This window comes from Lynx canadensis, chromosome D4, assembly GCF_007474595.2.
Source record: "Lynx canadensis isolate LIC74 chromosome D4, mLynCan4.pri.v2, whole genome shotgun sequence".
Classification (NCBI taxonomy): Eukaryota; Metazoa; Chordata; class Mammalia; order Carnivora; family Felidae; genus Lynx; species Lynx canadensis.
The window spans coordinates 57,198,051-57,207,448 of NC_044315.2; the positions used below are offsets into that span (position 1 = coordinate 57,198,051).

General features: G+C 52.5%; 1 protein-coding gene across 2 annotated transcripts; it reads right to left on the reverse strand.

Annotated features, from left to right (window-relative positions):
- Positions 1 to 69: 69 nt before the first annotated feature.
- On the reverse strand, positions 70 to 7,950 carry CD72 (CD72 molecule). 2 transcript variants are annotated; one of them, XM_030292778.1, is made up of 9 exons: positions 7,696 to 7,950; positions 7,494 to 7,601; positions 6,779 to 6,874; positions 6,060 to 6,149; positions 5,392 to 5,727; positions 2,350 to 2,492; positions 1,603 to 1,721; positions 532 to 678; positions 70 to 253 (listed from the first exon to the last, which is right to left on the reverse strand). In XM_030292778.1, exons 1-8 carry the CDS (start codon positions 7,775 to 7,777, stop codon positions 537 to 539), a joined length of 1,116 nt encoding a protein of 371 aa, XP_030148638.1. In that variant the 5' UTR covers positions 7,778 to 7,950; the 3' UTR covers positions 70 to 253; positions 532 to 536. The 2 variants fall into 2 exon arrangements, with proteins under 2 accessions (XP_030148638.1, XP_032451447.1); XM_032595556.1 differs by lacking the exon at positions 6,060 to 6,149.
- Between the last annotated feature and the right edge of the window lie 1,448 nt (positions 7,951 to 9,398).

Sequence of the window (9,398 nt, forward strand, 5' to 3'; positions counted from 1 at the left end):
ATTCCACTATGGGAAGTTCTTGGGGAGGCCAAAATCTCTTCTAGAGACTTCTTCACCCACTTTCCCAGGAACAGTCCAGTTTCTGGGACAGGATTTCAAGCAGGCGGCAGGCTGGCTAGAAGTGTTGGGCATGGATCAGCCCTTGCCTGGGCACTGCCCACAGAAGAGTGAAAGAACACTGGAGGGAGATGATCTTAGGGCCTGCAGGCTGCAGTTACAGGTGAGGGGCACAGGCTCTTGTTGGCACGTGTACCTGTAAGAGTGAAGCATCAGTGAGCTCCACATTCACTGTTATTAAGAATGCTCATCCAGCTCATCCCATCTTCTCAGACAGCCAAGAAGCCTCCCTCCAGTTCCAGGCCTTCCCTGTCCAACCCCCCCTTACATAAGCAGACCAAGGCCCTGAAGTCTGTGGAGGTGACTGTCACTCTCAGGAATAAGTTTTTCCCCTGACTTCTGAGCCCCTGCTCTGAGATCCTCTCCCTCCTCCCTCCCCAACTCTCGTGCCTCAGTCCCATCCCTCGTGCTTACCCAACTCAGGGCAAAGAGTAGTCCTTATCTGGATTCCCAAAAGCTGCCATCTCACAGATGCAGGGAAGATGAGAAGTGCAGTCCTCCTGCTGCCACTTTGGCCAACTGGTTTGTACCTTGTAACATCTTGAGCTTCGACCATAATACCTAAAGATTGGTGAAGCAGAACTGGGATAAAATTCTGCCCCTCCCAACCCACCCCACCCCCCCATTTCACCCCACCCCCACTCCCTTCTCTCCCCTTGCCCTGCATTAAATACAATGAAGTCCTAGCTTGCCCTGCCTGCCTAAGGCCACGTCTGGGCATGGTTCACGGACAGATGTCTTTTCCAACCCGAAGAGGCTTTAGGACCAGGGGAGGGAAAAATCACCCAAGATGTTAAAGATGGAAACCCCAGTTAGGGAACATGGATGATGACTACCCTGTTTCAGGGTCCCTGGAGTTGATCTTCAAAGTTATCCCACTGCTCCCTTACTTCCTGGGGCAACTCTAGTGCCAAGTGGTCCTGACAGAGAAAGTGCCACCTCAGTTTCGGTAGCCTTGTCAAGGGATGGGAAGTTAGATGCCAGGGTTCATCAGCTGTGAAGCCCTAGCTAAAGCCTCACCTTCTTCCTCTGAGAGAAAGACGACATATGTCCCAACCCAGTAACTTAAGGGCGCCTGGGTGGCTCAGTCGGTTAAGATCCAACTTCAGCCCAGGTTATGGTCTCATGGTTTGTGGGTTCAAAGCCCCACATCTAGCTCTGTGCTGACAGTGCAGAACCTACTTGGAGTTCTCTCTCTCTCTCTCTCTCTCTCTCTTTCACAAATAAACTTAAAAAAAAAAAAAGTCCCCACCTAGTAACTTGAAAAAAAAAAAAAAAAGTGCCAGGGACTGCTAGGTACTGGGGAGGGGACAGAGAATAAGACTGTCCTAAGAAGTTATTAAGTAAAGAAAATGCACAAATAGGCAATTACAATATTAACTTATGAAAGAGTTTTGGGAGCAGAAACTGGAGAGGAATCTCAATACCATGTCTTTATGAAGGAATTATGGAGTTGGACATGCCCAGGAATCCTAACAGACTTACCCAGAGGATTTTTTACTATCAGCCTGCTGCCACATCTTAATATAGTTGGAGATAGCCCAAAATGAACCAGGAGGATTAACTTCTGTCAACATCTTCCTTGCATTGTTGAGATAATTACCCTGAGGGGAGATTCAGAGAGATGAGAGGTGTGTGGAAAATGATGAGAAATATTCCAATATGTGTGGGGGGGGGGGGGGCAAGGGGAGGTAGGGGAGGGAATGGGCCAGTGGAAGAAAATGAACACTACAGGGAGCCCTATGAGCTTTGACCAAGAGGACTGTGTCTGACTGGTGCATGACATCAGCTCATCAGTGACCTATCCCTGCAGCCTTCAAGCCACCATGCAGATGGAGGCTCACCCTTCAGTTCACCTCCCAGCTGGGTAAGAATTTCTGCCAGCCTTTGAAGGGGAGTCATTCCATGAGCTGCTCTGTTCACAAGGAGCCAGTCCCTTCAATCCAGCCCACCAGTTTGGGACCTCTCTGCCTGAAATTCCATGAGAGTCAAAGAAGCTACTAAGCAGCACTGAGAGCTGAGCAGAAAGCTGAGATGAGAAACAGGTTAAAGTAAAGATGGTTCATAAGCTTCAACTCTCATGCCACCTCCAGTCAGTTGGTAGGGGCCACCTCAAGCACTGTGCTGAGAAGCTGCACGGAAAAAGGACGCGTGCCACGTGTGCACTGCCATTCCTAACTGATGGCATAGATCCCTCTACCCACTACGGTCTGTGAATGAGGGTATGCTTACTGAGTAATAAATGTCATTGAAGGTGGCCAGGTCAGAGGACAGAGATTTACAGTGGTTTTGGCTCTCATCCCAAGTTCTTGCAGTAAGTGAGATGTAAAAGCAACTCTTCTCACTCAGTATCCATCCTGAGGGACAGCAGGTATCTAAAAACCAGAAAGAATGTGACAGCATAGCCCAAACCCAAGAGGGAGATCTCCCCATTTGGGATGAAAGTGAGGACTCTGCGACCTGGTTGCTCACAGTGTCCCCCTCAGTCGAATCTCGGCACCTTTACTGACTTCTAACACTTGATCTTTGCGATCTTTCTTTCTTCGGCCTCCCCTAGTAATTCCATTCCTACACACATTTAGGAAAAGCCTTTGGTATTCAACAACATCACTCCTTAACAGGCTGGGAGCTTTATTTTCATAGGGCTCATGGTACTACTACCGATTTCTGAATGATTGCAGTCTCCCACCCACACCTTGGCTAACCTCACCTGGGCCCCCCATAAGTGTTCAGTAGGCTCTAATTCATCTCAGTAGGTCCTTAAGCATTCCTCACTGCATATTCAAAACTTTCCCATACCCCTCAAGCTGCTAGCCACCTCCCCTTTCCTCCCCACTCTTCCACAAGTAATAACCTTCGTTCCTGTTCTGCTGAAATTGTCAGACACTTGATGTGAACTCTCTCCATTTCCTTCTCTTCCACCCCAAAATTTGTCTCTTCCCTGCTCCTCTGTTCCTGATCATAAGAAATAAACATCCCTCTTTCTTCAACAGCTTTGTTCCATGAGTTCTACCTCCATCACTCAAAGATCATTCCTTCCCCACTCGCTCCCTCTCTTCTGTCTACATTTTCTCATGTCCCCACCTAGCTACTCTCTTGCATTTGTGTCCCATGGCAACTAAAAGGAATAAAAAGTCAGTGTGGCCACCATGGAAGAGGCTGAGAGGATAAGGGTCATGCTGAAAAGTAGGCAGAGACCTTGGTAGCCAGGTGAAGGACTTTTATATTACAAGGAAGAATAAGTCAACACGGAGTTTTACATAGAGGAGTTTTGTTCACTGGCTGTATCCCAAGTGCTTGGTCACAGCACTGGACATATAGTATTTATTGCATAACTTTTGATGTAATTAATTAACTGGAATGGCATGATCAGATTTTTGTTTTTAAAGGATCACCCCAGCTGCAACATGAAACATGGATGGGGGAGGGAGGTGTGGAGGGATGTTTAGGAAAAACAGTGCAGCAAGCTGCCACAGTTATCGTTGCAGAAGATGGAGGTGGGCAAAAATGTGAACGAAAGTATAGATGCAGGGGTGGAAAATGGAGGGAGTTCCTCCGCCGGAGTCGGGCACTTGACTCTCGGGCACTTTCTGCTGAAAGTGACAGAGAAGGTGGTGGGGTAAGGAGCTATCGTGGAGGGCAAGCCACCACTGCACAGCTGCCAGGCAGCATTGAGGGACCGGCTGGGATGGAGACTAGAGTTCTGGTGGCACCAAGCAGAATGACCGCACAATATGGCACACGTGGGTGCAGGCATGCGCCAGGTGGGCACTTGAGTTCATCAGGTGATCAACTCTGGTGCACCAGAAGGTGTAAAGGAACAAAGGAGCGAGTGGTTCAAGTGATGGATAGAGACGTGCCAGCTGATGCAAAGGAAACAGGAGAGATAGTGGGTTAGAGGCCTCAATGAGGTTAAAGACGTGTAGGGAAAGCTTGGAGGAGGTGGGTGTGGTCAGAGTGGAGGTCTGAAGGAGAGCCTGGGCCTGGCGGGCTCAGTTGGAAGAGCATGCAACTTTTGCTCTCGGGGTCGTGAGTGCAAGCCACGCATAGGGGGTAGCGATTACATCAGTATTACATGCATACATACATACATAAAGAGACACCTGGGTGGCTCAGTCAGTTAAGAGTCTATTGACTTCAGCTCAGCTCATGATCTCACAATTCGTGAGATTGAGTCCCACATCCGGCTCTGTGCTGACAGTGCAGAGCCTGCTTGAGATTCTCTGTCTCCCTCTCTCTCTCTGCCCCTCCCCTGCTCGAACTCTCTCTCTCTCTCTCTCTCTCTCTCTCTCTCTCTCAAAATAAATAAATAAACCTTAAAACAAACAAACAACAAACAAAAAACAGATCTTGGAGTTGAGATCGGAAACCAGCCTTTTAGTGGAAGAGCAGTTTAGGATGCTGGGACCTAGGGTGTAGCTGAGGGAACGGGTGACAGCACTGCACGGAACTGAGAGTCATAGAGAATAAGAAGGCTAAAGAAATGAGGACTGGGTGTGTCTGCACATAATCTTACTATCTTAAGCCTTGGGGGAGTTATCCAGATGCCCCCTAAACTAGACAGAGCCTAACCTGGACCATAGGTCACCAGTCCGTGAACATTCCAGTTGCCTTGGCCCTGGCACCTCTAATCTCAGCCTGCTTTTTGCACCGCCTCTCTCCTTTTATGTGGCCCCCTCCCTCACCCCCACACACTGCCTGGGCTCCTGCCTTCAAAATAGATGAACGCTCCACCCCAGTTCCCTACCCCACATTACCCACCCCCACCTCATTGTGAGTGCCACCCACACTTGAGAGCTTCAGCTACTTTGCCCCACCACTCCCCATCAATCACTAATTCTTAACCTTTGAGGAATCTCAGATGTAGTGAGAAATAAAGCTATAGACCCTCTCTTTAGAAAAATGTGCAAACAACCAGTTTCACATCCAAATTCAGGGTGTTCCCAGATCTTTGACTCTGATATCAAACCACATGAGACCTGAGTTTGGTGCTTGGGACAGTGAGATCTGCATTGCTGGCTGCCACCCTCCTCTCCTGGAGGATCTGCCTTAGAGCTGGGTGAGTCGCCCTAAATCCAGTATGCAACTTGATCCTCCTCTCTGTTAGCCAAGGCTGCACAGCCTGTGTCAGCCACCACTCTGATTTACGACCCCTTTCCTCAACAACTTAATACGGCCCCTGATAGATAGATCCTGCCCCTGCCACGAGTGTGTCCTCATTTCAATCCGTCCCTCACGCACACCCTCCCATCTTTCCTCTCCCAGAGCAGATACCTGATAAGGGGCATGTGAACAAGGGCTTCATTGTATCCTTCATCCGGCTTAGCCTCTGCTCCAAGGTCCTCCTCTGCACCTCCTCACTTTGCAAGGCCTCCTTGGTCTTCTCCCTGTCAGACTGGCAGGCCTGTAACTGCTCTTGGGTAGCCTGGTGAACCCTCTGTTCCTCCTGTAGTGCTTCCTGACTCAGGGCTAGTTCCCTCTTGGACCCCTGCAGATCCTCTTCCCTCTTCCCCAGCTGGGTTATCTTTAGGTGGAGCTGCTGCCTCAGGCTGCTGTTAGTGGCTTCCAGAACACTGTTCATCTGCTGGAGCTGCTGAGATACCTGCAGATCTGTTCAGCCATAATGAGATTTGGAGGACATCTTCCTCAGCCATGCTCTGGTGCCCTGAGACTTCAGCATCAGTCTTTTGTCTGCTCTTGCAAATTTTTGCATAACAGGCTGAAATATAGGATCTGACTGCCTAAAGCTTAAGGAGGTACTGGATCAGGTAAGGACAATTTAGGAAGACACGGCACTCTAAAACACACCTGGCTGGAAACCAGACCAAAAGCTAAGGAGGTGGTGGGGACTGGGGGCCCTGCCCAGAGAAGGGCAGCCGCTGGAGACAGTAGGGGAGAAAATTGCTTGGGGTAAGTGGGAAAGGGGAGACGGCCATACTCACAGCGCACTCCCAGGCAGATGGCGGCCACCCCTAACAGCAGGCAGGCGAGGAGCAGGCCAAGAAAGAGGTACAGCGTGCAGGCTGCGCGGCCTTAGGGAGACAGTGGGATGAAGGGCAGAGACCCCCACGAAAGTCTATAGCCTGAGGGGCTGGCTGGGTGGGTGGTATTCATGGGAAAGGGCATCCCTCAGAGGACGTGGTGCAGGCATGGTGGGTTTTGTCGGGTAGTGGGTTTCCGCAGGTAGCGAGGGAAGATGTTCCAGAATAAGGGCTGGGATTGCTGCTGGTAAGGATTGAGGGGCGCTACCTGGTAAGATGGGAACTAAATCTCAGACGGAGACAGAGGATGGGGATATAGGAGTGGGGACCATCGTAACGGGGGGAGACGGGAGGATCTAGGTCAACCTGTGGGAAAGATATATGTGGATATTGGGGGTGAAAAGGACGGGAAAGGGGGTCTCGGGGCTGCCCGCGCAGTCCGGAGGGCTGTTCCGGCAAACTCTTGGTACCAGACCCGCACACCGCCGGGCAGGGCACCAGCCCAGCTGGGACCCCGCCAGCACTTCACTTCGCTATCACCTCCCGGGGCGGCAGCGCCGGGTGGGTGATGTGGGGGCGGCTGCCCAGCGGGAGGCCCGGCCGCGTGCCCGAGCGCAAGCCCTGCGGCGCGGGGTGGGGGGGGGGGCGGGGCGCGCAGGTGGGGAGGGCTCCGTACTCACCAGTGAGAATCCTCCCGGCAACTGGTGACGCCACGGAGCTCCAGGACGCAGTTGGCTGCTCCGCCTGGAGCCCTGCGGACCGGTGGCTACTCCAGTCTGAAGATGGGAAGCCCCGGGAAATTCCTTTCTTTCCACCCTCTCCTTCTCCACCGCGCCGAGAAGCCTTCAGCGACACGCTAGAGTACTCTGGGACACGCTTAGCATTCTCTGGAGTTCTGCCTCTCCCCCAGGATTCTTGTGTCTCTCCTGGGTCTTACTATAGCCTCTCCCCGGGGATCCCCTCCTCTCCCTCCTGGGTCTCCCCTTATGTTTTCCGCAGCCTTCTCCACCCGCCCCCCACCCCCCCATCGGCCTGCCCCAAATCCTCTTCCTGGAAGCGCGTCCATCCCCCTCCCCTGCCCTCTCTTCTCTGTCCCATGACTCCCCACTTCCTATTCGAACTCCTCTCCCCACAGGGCTGCCCTGACCCCTCCCCGGATCCCTTGTCTCCACCTTGCCCCCGGGGAGCTTTATTTTTCCCTGGCTCCCATTTATCCAGTGTTCAGTCTTCTCTTTCCTAAGCACCCCCTCCTTTTCCAAGGGTGTTGTTCCCCCCCCCCTCCAAGAATACTGTGGACTTGCAGCTCGAGACACAGCTCTCCTCACCCCCCCCCCCCCCCCCCCCCCCCCCCCCCCCCCCCCCCCGCCAAACAGACAGGCTCTGAGCTTTCCGTACCTGCTTTGTCCCCTACTCCAGAAGAGGCCAAGCTCAAGGGCCCACCTGAGACTGAGACTGAGGGCACTTGTACATTCTCGTAGGTGAGTTCCTCATCCTCATCAGTCTCTGGGGCAGGAGAGGAGAGAAAAGGTGGAGGTGGGGTAGAGTCATGAGGGAGCATAAGGTTGCAAAATCAAGGAGATGCTTCTTCCACCCTTACCCTGTCCTGACCGGCTGGAGACGCTCTTCTTCAGGGGAGCCTTCACAAACCGCAGGTCTGCATAGGTGATGGCCTCAGCCATGGCCCTGAGCACCTCTGCTCCCACCGCTCTCCCCCTTCTTCCACTGGCCCCAAGCTTCCCTTGACACTCTCCCCTCTGTCCCTTCACACTCTTAGGCTCTGTGTTCCTTCGGTGACTGCACAGCTTAGTGCTTTACCCTGTGACTTCCAGTTACAAAAGAGGAAGATGTGAGCAAGTCTCAGACAGATGGGTTCAGTGAAGCAGATGGCATCCCTAAGCCTCTGCCAGAGGGACAGCCTGGGAAACTGAGGTCCAGAACATGTGGGTAGAGGCTGGAGGTGTCAGGGCTCACTACTCAGGCCTGTCCCTGTGTCCTGCCTGTGCTCCCCCTGCATGCATCCCAGACCCATTTTGGCAGTACTGGGCTCTAAATGCCTATCCTCCTGATCATCTACCCTGATTTGCCCCATGCTCTTCTCTTGGCTGCTCTGTGCACGGGCTTATCTATGTGTTGTCAGAGCTCTTTTGTGCCCAACTAAACACAGAAGATGTCCCCAGTCATTGCTCCAGAATGGAACTCCATCCTCTCCATCACACTGGGGTATCCTACTTTGGAGCCCGTGCTCCTCCTCATCCCGCGGTTCCTAGCAGATGTAGGTTCCCAGAAAGAGGCCCTTGATTTGGTGGGGCTCATTTCCTTATCAGTTTGGGGCTTTCAGGGTAGACTCAGCTCCCCTCCAGCTGTAGTCCTACAGGGCTTCTGAGGATCTCACACATAGGAAGGTTCTCACTCCAAAGCCCTTCCTGAGAATGTGGCAGCCCTTTGGAGGATGCAGAGGATCTGGGGCCACACTGCTTCTCTTCTATAAACTCCCCCAGACTCCCTCTTCACAAACTCTCCCTGGCCTTCTGGACCCTTGTTCCCTTCTGACTACATGTTTGGCCAATCAGCCCCTTCCCCATCCGTCTTGCCCCCTGCTGGACTTGGGACATCTGAGCTGGATCCAGCAAGCTGAGTCCAGGAGGCAGAAGCTTGGGGATAGGCCTGGGCTGGGGGTGAGGATGAGGGACAACCCACAGCTTGTGCACTTTGGGAAAAGCCTGCAGCACGGACCATATATACTCCCTTGTGGGGGTGTCAGGGAGCAGGTGAACAAAGGAGTAGTGTGGCGGTGAAGAAGGGCGGCAGCTTCTCTCAGAAGGGAGGCAGGGAAACAAAGCACGGCTGGGTCCTGAGTGCACGGACTCTGAACCTGAGGTTTTGATATTTTCTTGTTTTGGTTTTAGTTTTTTTCTCTTACTTTCCTTCTAAAGGTCTTCCTTTAAAGAAGAGTCTCAACATTGTCCCTTTACACCCAGCCCCAAGGAAAAAGGGGGCATTCGTGGGAGAAGAGCAGGGGCTGGGAGGCCCTCATGGGTGCCAAGGGCCTAGCTGAGATGGAGACCAGTGGAGGAGGAGGGGCTGTCGAACAGTAGTTCAAAGGTGCTCCCTAATGTTCTTTTACCAGGATGTGACCCCAAAGGGCTTACTTCCACAGGTGGGAAGAAGCTGGAACAAGACAAGGTATGTAGGTGGGAAAAAACCCACTTGCAGTGGGTGACATCTGCCCCCGCAGAACCTCTTCACACACTGCCACCTCTGTGGGGAGGAAAAAGGAAGGGGAAGGAGGTCCTCACCACA

What these genes read in the sequence shown, in the direction of transcription:
- CD72 (XM_030292778.1), bottom strand. Translation starts at nt 7,777, where the DNA reads ATGGCTGAGGCCATCACCTATGCAGACCTGCGGTTTGTGAAGGCTCCC. An exon ending in TGCCGGGAGGATTCTCACTG is followed by an intron (nt 6,150 to 6,778) that starts GTGAGTACGGAG and finishes TGTCTCCCTAAG; the next exon opens with GCCGCGCAGCCTGCACGCTG. An exon ending in TCAATGACATTTATTACTCA is followed by an intron (nt 1,722 to 2,349) that starts GTAAGCATACCC and finishes ATCTCCCCTCAG; the next exon opens with GGTAATTATCTCAACAATGC.